This window comes from Gadus macrocephalus, chromosome 20 (assembly GCF_031168955.1).
Source record: "Gadus macrocephalus chromosome 20, ASM3116895v1".
NCBI lineage: Eukaryota > Metazoa > Chordata > Actinopteri > Gadiformes > Gadidae > Gadus > Gadus macrocephalus.
Genome location: NC_082401.1, coordinates 10110471 through 10135103, shown reverse-complemented (window position 1 = coordinate 10135103; position 24633 = coordinate 10110471). Strand labels below are relative to the sequence as shown.

Genomic DNA, 24633 nt, shown 5'->3' with positions numbered 1-24633 from the left:
CTCTGTCTGGGCTCCCGAGTCATTATGACGTTGCCATGTGGTAAAGGAGTCTAAGTGCTCTTTCCAGGCAGGGTAAAGCTGCGGCTGTACTGGGAGAGAGTGCCGTCCCATGGGCAGGGAACGGAGGGGGGGTGGGGGGGGGGTGGGGGCGGGGATGGATGCGAGAGAAGACGGTTATTATATTAGCTGAGCCGGGCCTCTTCCCTATTGGCATCAAATACATTCAATGACCTTTCTCCTCAAACGGATGACATCACCGTCCGCCGTTGAGGTGCCTCGTATACATGGCGGTGTAATGCCTGATCGATCACCCCTGTTCTCCAGAGATGGTCCCTGGAATGGGTTCATAAGACCGGCCTTTCTCTGCCTGAGGTCGAAGGCTGATGGATTATGGTTATTGTGCAGAATAGATTGATTATAACGATTATTGGGCTAAAGTGGCGAAAGCTAGAGATGATGATGATGATAACAATACTACAAAAAAATCGTGATTCGTTCTTTTGGAATATTTTACTATAATGTTTGCACTTAAGTGTTGATTGGACTTAATGATTCATGGCTCTGATAGCCTGAGATAATTAGCATTGAAGAAAAGCCAGCCAATGTTAAGGCTGTTATTACTTTAAAGGCCAACTCTTCTCTTCCAGCTGTTGGATGCTTTTAGATTTTGATTCCAAGTGAAGACGTTTTCCAGTTTATCACCTTTTTCCATCAAATGTTCAGAACCCTAATCTAGGTTGATATTTATTTGTTCTTAATACTTTCCACTGATTGGGAAACAAATAAGATAAAATCAGAACTTTAGTCCCATACATGGGAAATTAACTTGTTACAGCAGCCCATGGAATATAAAAGATGTCAAAATGTTAATACTGGTTTCTTTCGAGACTGTTAAGGGCTGATTATGGTTCCACGTTGCCGCAACGCACTTTATCGGACCCATTACGTCCTTGAGGACCCTCCTTGTGTCTACCGCAAGGGCCTGACGTGCGCCTCCCAAAAATGTTAACTTTGCGTTGAGAGGGCTGTGATTGGTCAACTCACTAAGGCCCCGTCCACACGGAGCCGAAACGGGCGAAAACGATCCGGTTTCGTTTTATGCGGTTCAGGAATATCTCCGTAAAGACAGATTCATTACGAAACCGCATCAAACTTTAGAAACGCTGCAGTACATATTCAAGGCGCTGGTTCTCCACATAAAATAGTGGAGCACATCAAGCCTGTGCGCATCCAGCCTGCGCACTGTATACAAACATTGAAGAGAATCAACCTCTTAAATTGAGCAGAAATATTTTTTTAATGTACAGTCAGTTAGTAATTCAATTTATCAAGGGGCTTTATTAAAAGCTACAAAAAGAATACAAATAAAATAATAAATAAAAAATTCAATGCAACTCTGACGTCGCCCAGCTGGTGGGGCCTAATGCTAATGATGAATCATAACACGAAACCGCATAGGTCCGGATAGATTTGAAACCACTCTCGGACATGGTTTCAGAAATGTGCGTTTTCGGGCACTGGATTCGCCGGCTCCGTCTGAACGGTCGGCCGAAACGCACAAGACTTATGCGGTTTCACCAAAAAATCGGCTCTGTGTGGACATTGCCTGAAACCCGCCGCAGAAACGGAACAGGTTCACGACTGCGTCGAAGCGTCATTGCATAGCCTTGACGTGGGACCATAACTGAGCCTTTACTCGAGTCTCCACCATGAGTGATTACTTCTTATCCTCGCCATGCTTTTTTTAGTGGTTAGGATGTGGGTCTCCCAGTGTTAATTCTTATTTATTTCTGTCTTTGGTTAAGAGTAAATTGACCGGGTATGAAATGTATTTCGTATAATTTCAATGTTAATATCATCTCACTTTAATAAAAGTAAAATGACTAAATATGAAAAAAAAGAAGTAACATAATTATTCATATCCAGTCATTTCACTTTAATGAAAGCAAAATGACTAAATATTAAAATTTCTTACAAAATAAATATTAAGATCCAGTCATTACACTTGGGACAAAAGTGAAAACAAGGTGCAATGTCAACATTGCTCTGTTCCTCCCCTCGACAGAACGACGGTCTGGATGGCGCCTACTGCATCCCGGACATCAAGCTGCACAGCAACCCGTCGGCGTTCAACGTGTACTGCAACGTGCGCCACTGCGTGCTGGAGTGGCAGCAGCGCGAGGCTTCCCTGGCGCTGGCCTCCAGGAGCTCCGTGCAGAGCGGGGACTCGGACAGCGAGGAGGAGGAGGAGTACCGTGAGCCTCCCGTCAAGTTGCCCAAGGTAAGGGGACTGCATGGGGGGCAGGGGGGTAGGGGCTCAGCAGCCATTGGCCGGTACCGGTCACACTGCTAGTACCATTGGGCTGCATGGGGCTGGTGCCATGACCTGTATCTTGGGGGACTTTAGGCCGACGTGTGGGGGATTTCCAAACTGTCGTCCTTCGTGTAACCGTTGGGATCAAATCATGGCGGGAAGCCATCAGGGGTGGAAGTCAGATCCTGGATTGTGATCGGATGTGACAAATCTCATCCTCAGGTGGTGAAGGATGAATGTATTAAACACACAGCACGTACCCTTGAATAAATCTTAAAATCTAATTCAATTCTTTAAATAAAACTTATCAACACTTGATCTGCTTACAGCACAACTCTATTCAGAACCAGAGGAAATGTTTTGTGTTCATGTGAGTCGCGTGACTATAAATGTTGAATGTGAAAGTAGCTTTTCCGTCCGTGGTCCCCTTCTCTGATCGCATAAACATTTGCATGACTCCGTTGCTATCAGTGCACAACGGAAAAGAAAGCTGCCGTCCATCATTCTTTCAGTTATTTATAATGGGTCAGGTTATTAAGGCCTAAAAACATTTTTTGTTTGGTTCCGGTTTCCGACCGACCCTGTCAATTTATGTGCGACCCAAATTATTTTATGAGTTTTATAAAAAAAAAAAAGAAAAAAAAAAAAATTATGTGATTACGTTTTGGTACAGCACCTCTATAATTACGTTTTGCATTCTGTACATGGATGAGCGAATTTTCTCGTTTTTAAATGAAAACAACCTACCTATCATTCGCTGCCGCTGGAAAAAATAAAATAAAAAAATAAAATAAAATCCCTACCTACCCATGACCTCAACTGACAACCAACAGGAACCAAACTTTTTTTTTTTTTTAGGCCTAACCACAATACCCCCCTCCCTAATTCATACGTTGATATGATGATTATGATATGTTGATTATTTTGGTGTGTGTGTGTGTGTGTGTGTGTGTGTGTGTGTGTGTGTGTGTGTGTGTGTGTGTGTGTGTGTGTGTGTGTGTGTGTGTGTGTGTGTGTGTGTGTGTGTGTGTGTGTGTGTGTGCAAAATATTTATTCAGTCATTATCAAGCCTTTTTGTCTCTTTCCCTTTCCTAATGGAAAGACTGCGGCCCTGCTGTCTTAAGAGTTGTGATCAAGTATTCCTCTTCTCCTGACGATGCAGCGGTTTCAGAAGGGGGAGGGGGGAGGTGGCGGTTTAGAGCAAAAGTCCCTCTGGGCTTAATCTGTCTCTTCACCCTAGTACCCCGCAGGGCAGACTCAAACCAACAGCCATTTGGGTTATCCTACTCTCCCCCCACCTACAACCCCCCCGCGCCCCCACCGCTCCTCATTATACCCCTCGTTCTCGTTATTTCCCCACCCGTGTTTATTTATTCCAATTCTTGCCATGTCGAGTGATTCCTTTTATCTTCATTTGGTTCGTCTCTGGAGCTGGGAATAGACGTTGAGAAGCGCCTTAAAGATACATGAGCTGGAGGAACCGAGGACAGGCAGGGGGAGAGCAGGGGAGAATGGGCTTCTAGGCCATACTCTTTTGCGGTCCCCACTTAAACTTGAGACGGCGTAGGCTCATCTTTAAGACGTACGGTAATGATGGCGGCGGAAGGCAATGGTATGTCCTATGGGATGTAGCCAAGAGAGTGGAACAGTTTCTTTGACTCGAGCTGTAAGACCTTGTCGACTAAATCCTTAAACAACAACTCATCAAATTGTTTGCAATGCATAAATTATCCTCACCGTATGCTAGTTGGTCTGTTGCACTTGCGAAGCCTGACAGAGTTCCGTGCTAATAACCTTGTGTTTGTGTGTGTGTGTGTGTGTGTGTGTAGATCATTGGCATCGGCCTGTGCGGGGTGTTTGAGCTGATTAAGGAGACGCGGTTCTCCCATCCGTCGCTGTGTCTGCGCAGCCTGCAGGCCCTGCTGGACATGTTGCAGGGCCAGCAGCCCGAAGGCTTCCAGACCGAGCCCCCCGACGTCCTGGGTAAGACTGGCAGACGTGTGTCGATGTACAAACCCGCATATACGCCAATACACTTAACCGTCACCGTGCGAGTTGTCATTGGGGTGCCTCAACGGCACGTTATTCCCGAGATCCCGTTAAAGCGAGCATCAAATTATTCCACATGGTTTTGCTTAAAATAAACAAGGTGCCTTTCTGTGTTGTTTTTAATTACAGGGTGTGCAGAAACAACCACAATCACGTAGCGCAATGTGATTGTAGGAAGCACGACGCTGCTAAATGAAACATGATGTTTCAAAAGTGCAACTGACTTTAGTATTGTGCCCTCATATAGGGCTGGGCGATATATCGAATATATGCGATGTATCGCGAGATGTTCTCCAGGGGATGTATAAAATGCCCCTGTCGCGAACATCGAATACAAATTGGCACGTAATGTTTATTTTTGCCGCCGCCGGCATACTCATTGTGCGTTCACACCAAACGCGATAGGGCGACAAAATCTCATATAAAGTGAACGTAGACGCGTATTGGGCGAATTCTTCGCGAGAGAAAACCAAGTTTTGATTTGTCGCGCCACACTTTCGCTGTGCAGAGGCGAGCGCGTTCACAAGGATTTGTGGCGCGACAAAGTTGAAATGTATTTTCATTTCTCGTGATGACAGCCAATCAGCGTTCAACAGCGTGGTCACTGAGTGACATATGTAACGTAAACAGCCAATCAGCGTTCAACCGTCAAACTCAGTGCAGTCCGGGGTGAACTGCAGCATGGAGGAGAAAGTGATTGTTGCCGTTTGCGACTCCCGGAGCTCTATATATAATAGTATATAATATAATATAATTGTATAATATCAAAAGCTCGCGTCCGACGTCTCTCCCTCTTCCACAAAAGGTAAAGACATGCAATGGCACAAACACACTCACTCCCCCCGCCCGTTGCGAGTCCGCGAGATTCTCATGGACGCGCGTGTGTGACGTAGTCTGGACGGCGCGCTGCTGTAGGTGTGTCTCCGACCGGTGAGTGAGAACAGCGAAAGAGAAAAAAGGATGGAAACTGAGGATTTGGTTTTGAAAAAGAATAGCATTGGATCCGTCGTCTGGCAGTGTATATATAATAATTATTATTAACAGTTAATAAATAATTAACGGTTTGAATAAATGCTGTGTTGGTAAATCTAACTTGCTGTGATTTTCCTTTTCTTATGTGCAAGTTCTAAATTGTTCCAATACAAAGCACTAATGAGTTTAAACAATCTGTTGTTTCATGTAATCTACATGCAGGCTTATATTTCAGGAATACTAGAATTATTACTGACGTAACATTATGCCAGACATGGTTGAATCGAGCATTTATGATGTGCTCTAGAGGAGATTCAAAATATATCGAGATATATATCGTGTATCGAGATATAGTAAAAATATATCGAGATATTCATTTTGGCCCATATCGCCCAGCCCTACCCTCATACCAAAACTTAAGAACAGACGTATGGCTCTGCTGTTTCGTACTGCTCTTGTGTTTACTCTTTGCCAACTTTCTTCATTCAGTTGTGCCTTTCTTCCCTAAAATAGCATTGCACGTGAACACAGGTTTTATCTATTTTTCTCGAGGGATACGTTTCTAATTAGATTGTGCCGTAAAATCGGGGTTCCAGCAAGCGCTGAGTTATTCTGGAGTTCACGTTTTATCGGTGCACGTTGTAAGGTGAAGTGTTGACCAAGATCCAAAAATGGAATGAATACTACAAATGCATAGTCTCGCTATTGCCAGACAAAGCTCATTCCTAGATTGAGCTTTGGTATGGGGAAGGTGCTGTCCTTTTCAGAGTGAGTTCAACTGACTGTACACGATTGGCTGCTTGCCGTCGCTTCCCTGTCGTCATTGTGTTAAACCAACCAGCCGATAGCGCGCCAAGGGGAAAAGCCAGCTTGGTGATTGGCTCCAGCAAGAACGTATCGGAAGCAAAAATAAATGTATCGCTCTTCTCCAGACCCTTATGCAGGGCAAACTCAAATTGCCGGAAGAATGTGCGGGGCTACCCAGTCTTAACAAATTCAACCTGTGGCAGAGGACCCTGACACGGGCCATCAAGTTTCTGCTGGGCTCCGACGTCGACCAGGTCATGGGCAGATGATGTAACAAACCAGTGTAATGGCGAGTTGGAGAAACGTAATGGTGGCGGAGCAGGGGATAACTGCTGACGTGCCAGAGCTTATTGTGAGTGTGTGTGGGGATGGCTGGTTTACCCTGTGTGCCTTGATCATTCAAATGCATCACAGGTGGGCTGCCTCATCCAGCCTAGTCAGTCTGACTCGGGCTGGGTGAGACGGCTCAAACCTACCCGGGGAGCCAGACGAATTTCTCATGTTTAATTTGCTCTGCAGATGAGGTCTGGCTCCCCTCCCATTCAAAAAGGTCTGTTGATTCAACTATCGAGACGGTATTAAACCAACTGGATGGTATATTTTCACTACAAGAATGATAATAAAACTGCTCTCTTTTGTTGAGAAGAAAGATGTTTTCTCATCGCTCAGAGCAGCGTCATCCGTTTCCTTGCTATGATTGGTTGTTGGCCTGTCCAATTGCATCCAGAGGCATTTTGATCTGCGCCTGTTAGTGACGCCCTTTTGGAAATCGAAAAGATAAAGGTTCCAGACTAATTACAGATTGCTGTTAGTCTGGCGATACCAGGGTAGCTTAAACCAGACATCAACAGCAAACACTCCACATACCCCCAAATCTAACGTGACACTGGCCGGAAACCCCAGCAGAAGTCTACTCGTTGGTTGTCAGGGTGGCAGTGGACCCGGATAAGTGCCCCTGAAGTGGCTTTGTCTGGACTCCTCAGATGTTGCAACAAACCAGTTTATTGGCGAGATGGAAAAAGCAGGTGTTGCCTGTTGACATGCCTGGTTGACTGCTTCAAGCTATGGGCCTTGATCATTGAAACGCATGACCGGTGCGCAACCTCACCCAGCCCCGGATTGTAATCTGTCTGAGTCGGGCCGGGTGAGGCTGTTTAAACCAGTACACAACAAGAATGCCGCACACACACACACACACACACACGTTTCAAAGAATGCGATCCGAGCAGTAGAGTCAGTAATCAAGGTTGACACATTGGGTTCCATAGGAACAAGATGGGTGTTGTCAGAGAATTTCCACACAGACCCAAACAGAATGGTTAGAAAACAGCGTATTGGGGGTTTAATAACCCTTTAAGGCCGTTGAGGAAAAGAGTGTACCTTTTTTAAAAATTCGACATTATATTTGCTGACACTACCTCGTTATAACATATAGCTAGTATTCCCTCCGCATCATTCCTCACATCCAAACAGAAATAAGTACAAAGAATCCAACAAATAAACGCACACCCTCGGAGAGCAGTTCCATCTCCCTTTAGCTCTCCCTTTATTGTCCCTCTCATTGGCCTCTTGTGTCTCTTCCACCACCACCACCACCACCACCTCCTCCTCCACCGCCACAGAGTCCCTGTTCCAGCTGCTGCTCGAGACCACGGTGCGGAGCACGGGACCCAACGACCCCACGGGCCAGGCCCTCACGGCACTCTCCTGCGCCTGCCTCTTCAGCCTGGTGGTGGCCTGGGGGGACACGGGCCGGATCCTGCAGGCCGTCTCCGCCATCCTCACCAACAACGGCAGCCACGCCTGCCAGACCATACAGGTGAGCCGGGCGCCCTTCGTGTCCGGATCCCTCCCTGCTCTCCACACGACTCCTGTCCACACAGACATTGCTGGAGGCAAGGGGGAAGATCGGTTTCCCCCTGTTTATCTTCATGTAAAGAAGTTGAAAGTTCTGCATAAAAATGAAAGCACACAACGTTGTTGCTGTTGGCCCGTTAACAGGTTAGGATTTATGTTGTTGTTGATTCGCCCCATGGCGGCTTCTTCCGCTCGTAACATCGGAGCGTAGCGGTAGTTCAGCCGGTAGCGCTGTGACGCAGAGCTAGCTAAACCTAGCCTAGCAGTATCTGTCTGGGCCTGTGGGCAACTCATCGAGGGCAGCGGTTGTATTTGGCTAAATGTCAAGCCACTCCAATCATCCCGGCTTGTTATGATACCCTGCCCGCATTCTTCTGCTAATGAGCCTGCAATTCATCCCGTTTGTTTATCTGTACTTCAATGCCCCTCTGCTTCGTTCTCTTCCTCACGTCCTCTGTCTCACTTCTCTGTTGCGTCTGTCTCTCAATCGCCCTCCCTCCCTCTCTCTCTTTCTTTCACTCAGTCTTGCTATCTGCTCTTCTTTCTTTCTCTTTCGCCCTCTCCCTCCTAAGCTATGTCTTTGGCTCCATGTCAGAAAGTGTACTGCAAAGCCGTGCTGGAGAAGGTTCTCCAGCGAGCACCCCAACCATGAGTCAAATGACTAAAGTGATTGGCCCGTGAATTTATGGTTCAGTGTTTAGCCGTTGCACACATGCGATGAACACGCATTAAATTGTACGTGGAATGAATCCTTCTGCTTCATGTTATGTAATATTGCCAAGGAGAGAGACACACACACACACACACACACACACACACACACTCACACACTATAACCCTGAGCGTGTTGCCGTGGAGGTTTCCAAGGTTATTATAAAGGCGTATATTTGAGTGGAAGGCACAGCTTGGGCCCGGGCCCAGCTTGGCTCTCCTCCTTCCCAATACTGCTGAGGCTTTTAAAACAGGCTAAGCAGGTAGAGTTGGCCGGACCTGAGAGACTGGGGGCCCGTGTGTTTCCAGCGAAGCTCCGGGAACCGGGGCATCGACTGAGCTGTGAGTCATCCCAGTGGCAGGCGGGCGTACCAGCAGGTCTCTTAGCCGCGAAGCGCCGAGAACCGTGAGCTCAGCAGAGTGTGTAATGGCTCGGCCGCTGAGTGATGGAGGCTTGTAGAATGTAGGGCGGGTGTGCAGGCGAAGGGGGGGGGGGGTGGACCAGCCTCCACCAGCCCAGTCAATATCCCACTAGTCATGGAGACCAATATTCTCCTCTACAATCACTGTGGTCTCTTTGCCTTCCCCCATCAAACCCATTGACAAAGTGTGTGACGAGACGTCAGCAAGTTCCAAAATGGCGTGTGACGGATGTTCTGTTGGTCGAACTCAAATGGTCTGATGTTGCTGACCGTCGCAGCACATGAGCACTCTGCCTTTGGCTCCTTTTTCCATTGTAAGCACTCCCCCCCCCCCCCCCCCCCCTCCCCCCCACACACAACCTCAAACTCCCATTGAAGGCACACTTTAACGTGCACACTATGAACAGATCTTAACCTGGTTGAGGCAAATCAGTTGATTTATCAACCGTCGCTTTACGCCTGAGGCCGGCTAAGGGAAGCGGTGAGCTCCGCCTGGAACTAAGCTACGCACGCATGCGCCCTGATTGTCAGAGTCCACTGTTCTCCCCCACTCATTATGACTCCCCCCCCCCCCCCCCACCCATAGGTGCCCACCATCCTGAACGCGCTGCAGAGGAGCATCCAGGCCGTGCTGGTGGGCAAGATCCAGATCCAGGACTGGTTCGGCAACGGCATCAAGCGGGCGGCGCTCATGAACAAGTGGGTGCTGAAGGAGGTGGCTATCGACGAGGACGAGCACTGCCTGCTGCAGACGGACGGCTCCTTCCTCTACCTGCTCTGCAAGGACGGCCTCTATAAAGTGGGCTCCGGATACAGCGGCACCGTCCGGGTACGTGTGTGTGTGTGTGTGTGTGTGTGTGTGTGTGTGTGTGTGTGTGTGTGTGTGTGTGTGTGTGTGTGTGTGTGTGTGTGTGTGTGTGTGTGTGTGTGTGTGTGTGTGTGTGTGTGTGTGTGTGTGTGTGTGTCTGGTTTATTTGCTTTTGTGTGTTTGTCTTATTTGTGTGTGTGTGTGTACATACATTAGTGTGTGTGTGGTATGTGCTTGCATGCGTGGCTTCTCCATCCGTCTTTTTCCAATCTCCGTGTTCATCCTCACAAGTGGTAGGTGTCAGCAGCAGGAGATGAACATGTTATTACTAACATGGACGACAGACCTCTGCTGGTCAATCAGTCACGGGTGATCAAACGGCCGCCATGGTGTCATTCCTGTATCGATACCCCAGCAGAGACGCAAGCTAGCGCCATGCTGAAGGGCTTATAAACCATCTTGAAGCGCCATTTAACCCACATTGCCTCAGGTCATTTTGAGATTGGATAGATTTGTTCTTACGATTCTTCACAATTGTATTATTGCATAATTTAGCATCAAATGTGTGAGTTGTAAAGAGAGGGCAAGATTTGAAAATAAGTAACCACTCTCTGCCTGCTCCCTCCCTACCTTTCCCTGCGGTTGAGAAGTGGTGCATTTCACGGACCTGTGTTTGACCGCCGGGAGGAATTCCCCGAACCAATAAAGGAAGGATTACATTAAATGTAAATCGTCTGCCTACGGAGGCAGGTGCAGTCAACCAGAACAGATATTCCCCATAGCCTTTGACTCAGCAGACCAGTGGCTGTGGCATTTCTAAAAAATGACACTCAATGATAGCTCTTAAATCAAAGCAACCTGCAGTGGGGTGAGACGAATATCATTCAGAAGCAGGTAGTGGAAGGGTGTCTTGCTCAAGAGTGCCAACACCTGGAATCTGTAGACCTGGTTATCAAACCCAGAACACTGTGGCTAGGATGTGGAACGGCCTCCCCACAATGTCGTCCTGGCTGTGTTGTGACGCTGTGTGGATGTCCTTCAGGGCCACGTGTACAACTCCACGTCTCGCATCCGCAACCGCAAGGAGAAGAAGTCCTGGTTGGGCTTTGCACAGGTAAGCCTTTGAAGTTAAAACTGCATTACATTTAGATTTTCATTTAGGGCATTTAGCAGACGCATTTATCCAAAGCGACAATCTCCACACTCACCTCATTACTGTGTTAAGATTGGATGTTACACACACCATTTCCCAGAACTGCGATTAGAATGGCATTAAATGCATTCTGTCCTGTTTAAGTTACTGAACCAATTATTTAGTTATGAACCTTTTGGTTGAAATAGGGTTCCCTGTTTTGCATACGACTATTATCGAGCTGGTATTGTGCGTTCTTCAAAGCCGTTCCCTAGGTGCATTCCTCAGCACGACAGTTTTTGCTGCAGAACTTTGCACCGGAACCGCACACAGCAGCATGACCCTGTGTGTGTGTGTGTGTGTGTGTGTGTGTGTGTGTGTGTGTGTGTGTGTCTGTCTTTGTGCTGCATTCTCAGGGCCATCTATTGTACCGGGACTCGGGTAACCACAGCACATCAGCCATTAAGATCAACCCGGAGACGCTGGAGCCGGAGGGCGCCGTCTCCATGCCAGGTACGCCCCCCGCCCAGAACACAGCCACTCACAAGGACCCATTAGAGCCCTAATGCATCCATCATGATGATGATGATGATGATGCTGATAATGATGATGATGTGTGGCTCCTCCTCTCCACAGGCCAACACGCCGACGGTCAGAACATCATCTTCACAGACGGGGAGTACATCAACCAATTAGCCGCCTGCAAAGACGTACGTTACAGTGCTTGTCTCCATTACCTTTACACACCCACGCATGAGCACACAGGTGCTCAAACACACTGCTTCTGTCTACATAAGAGGCTAGGTCTGTTCATCTCGTATGCAGCAGTCCTACTGTGTTATAGTGGAAATTCGTTAAGGACATGTTTTACAGGGAAAACTCATCGGTGTGAGTGTTCAGCAAAGTATTTCTACATGCTGTTGATTAGAAACCTTTACAGATGCGTATTTGTTTACTAGTGCTGGCCATGCTTGAGTTCACCAATTAAGCGATTGCAGGTTGAGACAAATGAGGCAAAGGGAAGTTAAAGTCCCTTTCACACACATTTGAGCTGTTCTACCATCAGATTTAAGAAAATAATCCAGTGTCTTATTGAGTTGGACTTCGTTGTCTGTAATACTCTGTATATTCTACACTTACTTCCTCACTCATCACAAGACACGGACATCATTATTTCCTTCCTCTGCATCAGTCTCTTAACAAGAAAACTATTCGGTCAGTTGCCTTTCTCTGAAGTACTTGGCAAGGAGCTCTTGGCTGAATGCTGATTCAGCCAATCCCCTGTGAAGGGGCTGTTTTAGTTTTTTTCGTGTATTTTGTAATCTGTTTTGTTGACACTCTTGGCGACAGGCCTTGTTGAGCAGAGTTGGAAGCGGAGTAAGGAAGCGTTATTATTCATGAGAGCGTTGCTGTGATTGTTGTTCACTTCATGCGCACCGCGACACGGCGGCTCCTCTTTTCGGCTTGCAAAGCTGGTCTCTCTCCTCTCCCCCCGTCTGTTCTCTCCTCTCTTGTCCCCTGTCTCCTCCTATACACCTCTCTCCTCTCCCCTGTCTGTTCTCTCCTCTCTTGTCCCCTGTCTCCTCATATACACCTCTCTCCTCTCCCCTGTCAGTTCTCTCCTCTCTCACCCCCGTCTCCTCTCTCCTGTACCCTCTCTCCTCTCTCCTGGACCCTCTCTCCTCTCCCCTGTCTGTTCTCTCCTCTCTCACCCCCGTCTCCTCTCTCCTGTACCCTCTCTCCTCTCTCCTGGACCCTCTCTCCTCTCTCCTGGACCCTCTCTCCTCTCCCCTGTCTCCTGGCTCTGTCTCTCTCTGGACGCTGACATAAAGGCTGTTTCATCCCCTCTCCTCCGGCCAGTGCCACATCTGTCCCTCTCCATTTTACCCTGGCTCTAGTGCTCCATGCAGACGGGACCCCCAGCTGAGCACCAGCTGTGCCACAGACTGTGTGTGTGTGTGTGTGTGTGTGTATGTGTGTTGGTGTGTGGCCTTCTCCAGAGGCTTAATCTGCCAGTTGGTTATCTGCATTCATACTAAGCAGTGGGGGAGGGTAGTGTGAAATCCATACTTCCACCCCCCCCCCCCCCCCATCCCCACTCTCTGCAGCACCAGGGCAGCAGCCTCTCGGCGTAATGAGACTGGAGAGGATGGAGCAAGGAGGGGGTGGTGCTGATGGAGGGGGGGCTGGGGGGCGCTGTGGGGAAGAGTGTATATTGGGTCGGTATGCTGTTAGTCTTGCTGAATCCACAGCAGCATCTTAGCTGGCAGGAAGTGAAGCACACACTCTGGCTAGAACAGGTGCCGGGTGGGGCAGGCTGAGGAGGAGGAGGAGGAGGAGGAGAATGATAGGCCTGGATGTTCAGAGGGATCAGACTGTTTAGAGGGGTTACAAGGGGAAGGAGAGCCCACAGCCAGAGATGAAAGAGGGGCGTGGGGGTGGGGGCGGGGGCTGGCCGATCGTCGGCGGGGAGTCTAATAGTGCATGTGTTTCGTCTCGCCGGGTCTCAAAGCAAATTAGCGGTGAGGTCATCAGCATTAGCAAACAGCCAGAGGCTGCCTTTAATCCACCAACCCTCCTCCTCCCACTGTGTGGCGCTCTCTCTCTCCCTCTCCCCCTCCCTCACTCATGTGTATGTCTATCTCACACCTTCTTTCCATCTCGCTCACCCACCTTCATAGCCATGGCCCCATCTCCCTCAGATTAGTACTCTCTGCCAATGGAGTGTCCTCTCCCCCCCTGGCTCACACGCCTGTGGCCGCCCGGGTGGAGTCTGTCTGCACACGCTCAGTCAGGAACGCCGCCTTTCGCTGGTGGCTGTTCATTTTGATGTAAGGAAAAAAAAATGGAAAGTGCCGCTTCTCTGTTCTTGTACACATTAAATACTTCTTTGCCCTCGTAAAAGAACAATGGGATGTTTGGCCTCGGCAGTTAGACCCATCCCTCCGTCTACAGAGTAGAAGAAGAGAAAGCAAAGTTAAGGTGTGTGTGTGTGTGTGTGTGTGTGTGTGTGTGTGTGTGTGTGTGTGTGTGTGTGTGTGTGTGTGTGTGTGTGTGTGTGTGTGTGTGTGTGTGTGTGTGTGTGTGTGTGTGTGTGTGTGTGTGTGTGGACCAGTCTGTTGGGATTCTGGAGGGCTGAGTGGCTCTGTGGTATGCTGGCCTGATTCCACAATGTTGGGCGGGTCCACTTTAGGCACGCGCAGACACACCACACAGCCAGGTCGGTGGTGGCCTGTCAAATAAACCCAAAACTCCACTGCAGACGTCACCGAGGGAGCCGTGGTCTTATTTTCTAAGTCTATTTTGTTTTGTATGCCGCGTGTGTCCCTTAGACCCCTCCGCCGCCTCAAAAGAGAGCTGTTGCTTTGGTTACCTGCCATGTGTAATCAGGTGGACCAGTGGAGACGTCTTGTTTTTCCATTCCCCGAGAACTCTCAGTGAACTCCTGCCAGGAGATTTCCACCAGGGGGTCTGCGTGCCCTAGGGGCGGCGTGAGCGGTTATAACGATCTAACCTCCAGTATTTTGCTTCGATGTACCAAAAACAAAACCCGCGTTGTGAAATATCAGAGCAAAAAGTCACTAGCTATGAAGGTGTGCCTCCGCTTCTTCCCCTTTTGAAACGCATGTCTGGTCTGGTGTCGAGGAAGGGGTACTGATAGGGCTGCATGGGGGGGTACATGGAGGTCGGGAGGGGGGGGGACCCTGAAGCCCTGAAGCTTACTAAGCTCTCTGTGCGGTCGTATCTCTCTGACCGCAGGACGGCTTCGTGGTGCGGATCTACGCCACAAGCTCGGACCCCGCCCTCCAGCAGGAGCTGCAGCTGAAGCTGGCCAGGAAGTGTCTCCACGCCTGCGGCATCTCCCTCTTCGACCTGGAGAAGGACCTGCACATCATCAGTGAGTCACCCCACCACCACCACCACCGTGTCGCCCATGGGTTTCGCTCGCGTTCCCATCCCTGGCTTGTGCACCACCTCCTCCGTCCAATTCACAAAACAACCTGCCGTTATTTTTTTTTTTTTAATCACAATGAAATGATGTCTGAAATCGGGTGAAAACACAAACTGCATAAATCACAGCATCGACGAGAATGAAAAGGAAAAAAGCGAACGAAAGGAAGAACGGCTAGTGCTGGTTCCTGTGGGACGGGGCTTTGTGTGTGTGTGTGTGTGTATTTTCGGGCTGGGGGTAAGCGATTATTTATTAAACGTGTGTTTTGTGTGCGTCCCCTTGCTCTGATCCCTCTGTTGTTGTTGTGCTGCCAGGCACCGGCTTTGATGAAGAGGCAGCGCTGCTCGGAGCCGGCCGGGAGTTCGCTCTGATGAAAACCGCCTCGGGAAAGGTGAGTGCCGAGAACCTTCCTTGTTCTCTGTGTGTGTGTGTGTGTGTGTGTGTTTGTGGGCGTGTATGGCGCCTCAATGCATTCTTGTTTGCTCCATGTGAATGCCCGTGTCTCTGCCAATACCACCGAAAGAAAACGACGACGACGACGAGGAGGGGGAATAGGGAAAAAAAACGAACAAACGAAGACTGATGTGTCAGTGGCTGTTTTGTTTCCACGACACACAGCCTCCATATAATCTGCATTCATTTGTCGGGAGTGGCCCCACACAGCTGTGCCCACGACATGCCTTGCCCTCGCTAATGACGGGCCAATCGCTTTAGCGAGTCGAGCACACCTGTGACGAAGAGAGTTTACTTAATGATGCAACGCACAGGTTCCTCCCGAGCGCACTCACATAGGCAAATAAAAAAACAATTGGTCGTAATTAATATTGCTCAGCTTCGATATATCCGCTCTGGCTGATGGTAGCTTGATCCAAAGGGAGGAGAAGGAGCAGGCGATGCCAAAGCAAGCACTGACAAGGTTGATCCCTGCTTGTTTTGGAGGCTTTGGAAAGGGAGTGTTTTCTAAAAGTCTCGTCATTTTTTGACGAGACACCAACCTCCTACAAAATGGCGCACCTGTTAGGTTAGATATCCGTCCAGCTAGATGTCACTCTGTCCGTAGTCGCTGCTGTCCTGTCAGGTTTGCACGGGGGGTTGACAAAAGCTAATCTGTTCTGCTAGGCGTTAGGCGGCTAAAGAGCCAGGACGGCATGCTATTTCCTTGCAGGGTCTTTCACAAGACCTCATTTGCAACGATTTCGTAAAGGTCCCATGGCATAAAAATTTTACTTTATGAGGTTTTCTAACGTTAATATGAGTTCCCTTAGCCTGCCTATGTTCCCCCAGTGGCTAAAACTTGCGTTAGGTGTAAAACGAGCACTAGGTATCCTGCTCGCCTTTTGAAAAAATGCGCTTGTTTGGAATGTGGCCCCATATGTCGTCATAAGGGGCCAAGCTGCCTCCCCTTTCTCTGCCTGGCCCGCCCAGAGAATCACACAGGGGAGACCTTTCCTCCAGGGCCAATGCTCTCTCGGGGGCAACACCCTTCACTTTGACCGGTAGTGGGTCTGCTTATAGGTTGGAATATGGTCGGAATGTAGCAGCCACCGTTTCTTGACAGGCTGGGTACTTTATTCTTCTATTCTGCTATTATCACAACCGGACTCGTTCATACAACTGACACGCATACAACCACTCTGATAAAAGTTCTGATAAATAAAATGTCTAAAAATGCAAACTTAAAGGCACCCAGTGCAACTTTATGTAAACATTCAATGAAAAATAAACATTCAATTTCTAGTCTTTTTTACACGTAGTAAGTTTCAATAACTCCATACCATTACATATCGACATTCAAGGAGCAAAGATGAGACGTCGTTGTGTGGTGAGAACTGATAGAAAATCGTAAACAACAACAATCGCCGGTGGGGAGAAGCCATTTTTCCATTGACTGGAAGCCTGCTTTATTTATTGTAGGTTACAATAAATAAAGAAAATGGCGGCATTGTTGTTATCGATTTTGTATCAGTTCTCACCACACAACGACGTCTCATCTTTGCTGCTTAAATGTCGGTATGTAATGGTATGGAGTTATTGAAACTTACTACGTGTAAAAAAGACTAGAAATTGAATGTTTATTTTTAAGCCTCGAAAGTTGCACTGGGTGCCTTTTAATATATGAAACTCAAAGTCCTTTGAACAAAAACACTATAAAAAATATATAAATAATCATCAATCAATCAGCCATTATAAATGCCAATACCGATAGTTAGGAAAATGCCTAATATCCGCCGATAATATCGGCCCGCCATTAAATCGGTCGGGCTCTAATGTAGATATTTATTTATAGCATGATATTATTTAGATATAGAGCTCCAGGACTCCCGTGTGTTCTAGAATATTTACAGAACACGGCCAAAGGCTGTGTGCGCCTCGCCATTGCGATACATCCACTGTAAACGGAGCGCATGCCATGGTACCGTGGCCGCAAGCTGCTCAGGGCCACACCCCCAACCTCCTCCTTGACTCGCCTCTCTCCTCCTCATTAGCATTAAAGCTACAGACACCGAAACGGCGCGTTGGGGAAAGCTCAATGTGCGACTGACTCGTAGTGGCTGTAATTCTGCGCCACGGCTGAATTTCGGGACTGCTTCAAATACTGTGTTAGGGGCCCACTAATATCTATATTAAAGCATCCATAAATAGCATGCCTTGAGACTGCAGTGTTCCCACTGGACTTCCCCATCACGGACTGTGTGTCTGTTGGCTTAACTCAACGGTTTCTGTATATTAACCAGGGGTTAACAACCCAGTCCTTCCTCCTTACAGACAGCCCACTGGTTACTCTGGCACGTGCTTTCATCCGATAATAAGACCAGTTGGGCATGGACAGAGAGCCAACTGCTGTTTTATTGTGACTTGTTACTGTTGTATCTTTATTCATAGGGTTAGCACTATATACAGACATTGTGCTATTATCACTGTATGATTAGGCCCCCGAGAAGCCGAACTATGTAAATGGTGTGACATAATGAGGAAGAAGATAAGTGATGCTTTGTGTGCCTAAGGTTCGAGCCGGCCTATGCTTGAGTAAACTCTGTAGCTCAGTTATGACTGAGATGGTTGTCTCTGCAGTGCAGAGCCGGCCTAACCAGTGAATATCTCAGGTGTTTGAGCCGCTGCTATGCCCTGTGTTAGGTGCCCTTGGTTGTGATTGAGTGTGTGTCTCTGTGAGAGACGGTGTGACCAAATGCGTGCCGGTGTTTGTGTTTACTCTCTAGGTGTTGTGGGTGTGGATGTGTGTGGACCATCCCTTGCAGATTGCATGGTGTTATTAAGTCCCAGGGCAGGTTCTCCAGAGCCCTGCCGCAGCCTGTGTGGGCGGGCCTTTATCTGCAGTTAATTATTTTGGCCCAGACCGGTCTCGTATATATTCTACTATAGAGGAGTAGTGCACCTAGAGATTGGGCACAAAGTTCACTTGTCACCTGGACGAGAGAGATCAGGATCACGCCTGCATGCGCCCACTGGGAGTGGGGGGGGCTGGAGGGGCTCTGATGCATTCCCAAGAATCCCTCTACACTGTGTGTGTGTGTGTGTGTGTGTGTGTGTGTGCGTGTGCGTGTGCGCGTGCGCGGAGGATTTGATTAATGGCAGCTTGCTCAGGCACAGCACGATCTGATGTACCGGTAAATAAATCTTGTTCATCGAGCAGCCATGTAGAATATATTATCCTGTAGTGACTTATGGGCAGACGACAGTGTTGTCAGAATCGGGTTTAGCCTAGCGTAGCATAGGATGAGCCACGTCCTCCCTTCCTGAGTGGTTAGCAGCATAAGCTTGGTCGCTTCAACCAGGGTAAGCTGGCTGCTGTAGGGTGCTATTAGCCATGAGGAGATACCACTGCGTATTTCATTTAAAATACTTTTGTATTTTAGTAAATCACAGGGCCAATAGTGTATTTCTATGTGTGTATCTGGTTTGTCGTTTTTGTTATGGATATAAATCTCCCATTCCTGGTGACAGTTGACAACTGCAAGAGCTATAGCTCACTGCTTGGATGCCCTAAACCTGGTTCTCTCTCCCTCTCTGTCTCCTTCTGTCTCTGTGTGGCAGATCTACTACACGGGCAAGTACCAGAGTCTGGGCATAAAGCAGGGAGGGCCCTCGGCTGGGAAGTGGGTGGAGCTGCCCGTCACCAAGTCTCCAAAGATAGTCCAGTTCTCGGTCGGCCATGACGGTTCGCACGCGCTGCTGGTGGCCGAGGACGGCAGCGTCTTCTTCACCGGCTCCGCCTCCAAAGGAGAGGACGGAGAGTCCAGTAAGACACATGAGCACACACGGCCACGTAGATGTGTAGGGGCACATGCAATCCCAAGGGCACATACACTTGTACAGGAAAAACACACACACACATGCCCACAAACCCATGCACACAAACACGGGTACATACACACACATGACTAGGCAAAGGGTACATGCTTGCATACATACATGCAAACGCACAGACTTAAACATTACATCATTTAGTTTATTATACTTAATTAAAAACATATTTTATTTGCATAGAAGTTGCAACTGTGTTTGTGCTTGCAAAAATAACTGGTGTTGACAAAAGTGTGTGTCTGTGTGTGTCCCCTTCCAGCCAAGAGCCGCAGACAGCCAAAGCCCTACAAGCCTAAGAAGATGATCAAGCTGGAGAGCAAGACGGCGGTGCACACGGCCTGCAACAACGGCAGCAGTAGCATCGTCACCAAAGACGGAGAGCTCTACATGTTTGGCAAGGACGCCATCTACAGCGACAGCACCTGTAAGCCCCACTGCACGTTCATCCATGTCCCTCCCACCTGGTTCACACTCACACTTGAATACCTTTCTTTGTTAAAAGAGAACCCAACCCTGAAACAATGTATTTAAGAGGAGCAGTGATGGTGTGTTCAATAGAAGCGATATTCATTGATTCATTTTACAAACGTTCTCTTTTTGAAGCCGGTTGAAGCCACTGTGAGAGCTGGGATGTAAACCCTGACTGACCCCGCCCCCCCTACAGGTCAGGTGACGGACCTGAAGGGTCACTTTGTGACTCAGGTTGCCATGGGGAAGGCCCACACGTGCGTGCTCACCAAGAGCGGCGAGGTGTGGACGTTTGGTGTCAACAACAAGGGCCAGTGTGGACGAGACACGGGGGCCATGAACCAGGCGGGGAAAGGTGAGGGGTCGGACACACACACACGGACACGCACACATGGACACACACACATGGACACACACACACACGGACACGGACACGGACACACACACGGACACGGACACACAGACAACTTTTGCACTATTATTCATTCATTGTGTCATTTGTTCTCTCTCTCTCCGTCTCTCTCGTCCCCCGGCAGCGTTTGGCGTGGAGAACATGGCGACGGCCATGGACGAGGACTTGGAGGACGACCTGGAGGAGAAGGAGGAGAAGAGCATGATGTGCCAGCCCGGCATGCACAAGTGGAAGCTGGAGCAGTGCATGGTGTGCACGGTGTGCGGCGACTGCACCGGCTACGGGGGCAGCTGTGTGAGCAGCGGGCGGCCCGACAGAGTGCCTGGCGGGTGGGTAACCGTTCTGGAGTAGTGAGAACCCTTCTCTGGGGCTGAGGAGAACCAAGCATACACACATGAAACAAAGAGGATGTTGCGTTGGTTTTACCTTCAGCAGGAGCAGCATCAGAACATTAGCAGGAAGGAACATTTGTGGAAACACGTTTCTTAAACTGCTCTACGAGGCTACATGATAGTATTTATCTGATAGTCTTATTGAGGATGTGCCGCCTTATGCCAGAGAGTCCCGATGGCAGCAAAAACACAACAAGACAACATGCGTGACACGAAAACAAAGTCGGCCTCGAAGGCCCTTCTGGCCCCCGTGTGAGCACAGCCCTGTGCTCACCGAGGCCCGGTGTGCGTCCCCCCCCCCCCACAGGATCTGTGGCTGCGGCTCCGGGGAGTCGGGGTGCTCGGCGTGCGGCTGCTGCAAGGCCTGCGCCCGGGAGCTGGACGGCCAGGAGGCCAGGCAGAGGGGCATCTTTGACGCCGTGAAGGAGATGATCCCCCTGGACCTCCTGCTAGGTAGGCCTCACCCTCACCAACCCCCCCCCCCCCCCCCCCCCCCCCCCCATGGCACTCGACGCCCCTTTGGGCGCGTCGGTGCATTTTGGAACACAATTGAGACTGTACAGTAGCCAGTACATTAAATCACTACATGGTGGTCCGTTATTGAACATTAGATGATGAAACGGTATCAGTACATTATGCCATACTTTCCCATACTTCCTTTACTACTTGCCACCCCCCTCTCTCCCTTCCCGCCCACCCAACTTGCCCTCCAAAGCAGAGGCGGGACAAGAGTTGAAAAAATCTATTCACTAAGAATGAGAATGCCCTCTATAAATGTATTTCCACATCCGTCCCCCTCAGTGCCTGTCCCGTTTTGGAGCCTGGTGGTGAAAAGTTATCATCCGACTGATTTAAGATGGTGCCTGGCCTCGTTGCGCAGTAAATCTAGCCGAACTAGATTTACTGTCCCCTTTCTATTTCTGCTGCGTTACAATTGCCTCCACGTCTGTAATCTAGCGTTGTCGCCTTTTTTGTGATGCCTCTCAAATTCCCCTTTGCTTTGTGAAGTATCTCCGAGCGGCCAACGGCTGCTAACACACAGATCTGCTTTGATGACTTTGACTTTAAATTCCTCACGCTTTTGCTCATTTTTGGACTGCAATTTAATTTACTGTTATTTTTTTTCCGTCATTACTGCTGCATCGTGTCTGCGCCACCATTCATCCATGTTTTCTGTCTGTCTGTCCTCTTGTCTGTTTTTCTTTCAACCCCCCCCCCCCCTCCCCCCCGCTCCGCCTTGTGCCTTTCTGCCCCGGCTCCACCCCCCTTTCCTTGTCTGTGTGCTTGTGTGTGCTTGTGTGTGCGTGTGTGTGTGTGTGTGTGTGTGTGTGTGTGTGCGTGCGGGCACCCTCTGGGCACCTCCGTGTGTTTAGCTGTGCCTGTCCCTCCCCCTCCAGGCGTGAACATCGAGGAGCACATCCAGATCCGGCAGGAGGAGAAGCGCCAGCGGATCAACCGGCGCCACCGGCTGGAGGAGGGCCGAGGTACGAGCCCCCCCAGGGCCAGGCAGTGCAGGGGGACGGGGGGGGTGGGGTCGCGGGGCTCACACACCTTCCCCTTCTTCACGGGCGGGTGGCTGGTTTTCTTGGTTTTGAGGACACACGCGTGTCCACACACACGTACACACTCAGCTATGTGCAGGGCTAGTTCGGGGGACTTGTTATGAGCTCGGGTGGTGTCGTACCTCGGTGACCTCCCCCTTGCTTGTGTGCGTGTCCTTTTTATATGATTTGTTGCTCTGTATGTGTGTGGACGGGTGGGAAATGAACCCCTTCTAATACCTTTCGGGCCCATTTTGGATTATTTCCAGTGTGATTTTATTATTTGTATCATACCTTATTTTGTCTAGTTTGCAGGACAGATCAAAATTCAATGACTTTTAATGAAAAATTACATCTGGACCCACTTTTCAAACCTGGAACCAACTCTCAGGCATTTTAAAACCCTGGTCAGGCCAATTTCAAAGGCTATTACATTAGTTTTTGGGGCAAAATACCCCGAGCCCACGTTCATTTCTGACCCTGGTATGTATGTTTGTTTGTATGTGTGTTTGGGTGTTGGTGCCGTGCTGTTGAATTGCCTTGTGTTTTGCCTTGCGTGCGTGCATGTGAACGTTTCTTTCTCCCCTAGGCCCCCTTGTTTTCCCTGGCCCCATATTTATGAACCAGCGTGAGCAGGCCCTAGCCAGAATAAGACCCCTTCAGGCCCTAAGGCATAAGCGGGACCAGCACAAAGGTACTGCAGCGGACTTCAACTACCAACCTAACTCAACGGGAGGCAGAGTCCCACCCCCACCGCCTCTCCTCACTTTTTTATCCTCCCACACCCCCCCTTCCTCTTGACTGTCTCACTCCCAGTTCCCGCTGCCCCAACCGATTCCGACTCCTTCTCTTCCTCCTCTTCCTCCTCCTCCTCCTCCTCCTCCCTTACTCTCTGAAGACGGAGGAAGAAGGGGTGGGGCCGAGGCTCCTGTTTGTACTTCCTGTTTTCCCATGTAATAGGAAGAACCAAGGTGTGTGTGTGTGTGTGTGTGTGTGTGTGTGTGTGTGTGTGTGTGTGATTGTGTGTGTCATATTCAACATTTGTTGTACGAGTGAAAGACAAACTTGTTCCAAGGACAAGCTCTCTATAACACCGCTCTTATTTTGTAATCTCAAAAATAATCTAGTATGCTCCTCACAGAACCAGTTCATATCACAGCACCAGTCCAGGGGACTTGCACGGTTGTTGTTGTCTTAACCCTACAGGCGCATGTGGTCCCAGGCCCTGCATAGTGCTTTTCCTCTTATTGTTTCGTCATCTTAAGACTCTCTACAGTAATCAATATCCCAGCCTAACTGGATTTGCCGTCGCACTGCGAGCAGACAGGGCTTCGCTGCGCAGCAGAAGGTGGATGAAATAGGAGGCGCTGAGTGGAGACCGGGCCTAGCCCTTTCATCAATGACAAGCCGACTATTATGGGATACGTCTCCGAGGCGGGGCCGGCACCCGCGCTCCTGTCAACGTGCATATTTTTAGCATGTGACGTCGTTGGCTATAAACAGATTTGTGTTCAAACGTGGAATAGGTGTATTTATATTCTTATCAGGTTATTCTTATATGATGATGATTTTAGGAGAGGTTTTTCTTCTGTGCGAGTGGGGGTGTTGAAATTGTGCTCCGGTTTCCTGCGGTCCTCATGGGATTGGTCAGCCCACTGGATGTGACCCCACAGAGCATCCCTTCTATTGGTCAATTCAGTTATAACCCAGAAGACTGAAAATGTGACGTTATCATTTTGGGGTATCAATGACCTTTTGTCTATTTATCAATGACTGTTTTATTACTTATTAAGAAATAACAGTATTGGGTGCTCTCACATAGTCGTCCATATTTTGGTATTTATTTGCTATTATTGAAATTGTATGCAAACGCATGATTAACTGAGGGAATAAATAAATAGAAGTGTTTGCAAGGCAGCTCAACTCCCCGCTGATCTAGTCAGCTCAGCAAACCCTAGAGCGAGCAGATCAGCCGGTTCCTGGTTCCCTGGCTCGCATGCGTACGCCCTGCCATTGCTATTACTGCACGCTCCTCTGAACTCCTCTGCAACACAGTGGCCTCTGAAGCACCTCTCGGGCTAAACAACACCACTCTCTCTCTGCTTCTTTCGCCAGCAAATAATGTCACCGATACACTCTGCCTCTCCTCACAGCTGTGGTCCTCCAGACAGTTTCTCTCTCCCTTTCTTTTGATCTTCTCAGTTTGAGAGGCACTTCTCCGCCTTATTTATGCCTGTGTGTTTTTTATGGACCTCACCATGGCTCTGTGTTTCCATTGTGTCAGCGGCTCCGTCCTCCGCCGCTGTCATTGCATCACCAGGTACGAGGAGCCGACGTCTCCCTCCAAGGCCCTGCAGTGTGCTGCTTAACCTTCACTCTCTGTTCTCTCCCTTGTGTCGGCTCCACTACTGGCACACCCGCTGATGCCCTCACGCACGTCATGCGTGCACACACAAACACACACGCATGCGGG

The 24633-nt window shown here is 49.1% G+C and overlaps 1 protein-coding gene across 15 annotated transcripts in view; it reads left to right on the top strand.

Moving 5' to 3' along the window:
• mycbp2 (MYC binding protein 2) overlaps nt 1–24633 on the top strand; it is a 76761-nt gene that overhangs the window by 5330 nt on the left and 46798 nt on the right. For 10 of the 15 annotated variants that reach the window (XM_060039504.1, XM_060039505.1, XM_060039509.1 and 7 more), the window contains exons 3-18: nt 2066–2281; nt 4144–4297; nt 7765–7961; nt 9719–9961; nt 10983–11054; nt 11489–11585; nt 11709–11782; nt 14832–14970; nt 15339–15415; nt 19078–19282; nt 19607–19771; nt 20012–20170; nt 20352–20556; nt 20927–21072; nt 21993–22103; nt 22750–22854. In XM_060039504.1, the coding sequence (XP_059895487.1) occupies nt 2066–2281; nt 4144–4297; nt 7765–7961; nt 9719–9961; nt 10983–11054; nt 11489–11585; nt 11709–11782; nt 14832–14970; nt 15339–15415; nt 19078–19282; nt 19607–19771; nt 20012–20170; nt 20352–20556; nt 20927–21072; nt 21993–22103; nt 22750–22854 (2365 nt within the window). The remainder of the gene's footprint in view (nt 1–2065; nt 2282–4143; nt 4298–7764; nt 7962–9718; nt 9962–10982; nt 11055–11488; nt 11586–11708; nt 11783–14831; nt 14971–15338; nt 15416–19077; nt 19283–19606; nt 19772–20011; nt 20171–20351; nt 20557–20926; nt 21073–21992; nt 22104–22749; nt 22855–24633) is intronic. The other 5 variants (XM_060039516.1, XM_060039503.1, XM_060039510.1 and 2 more) reach the window with 4 other exon arrangements.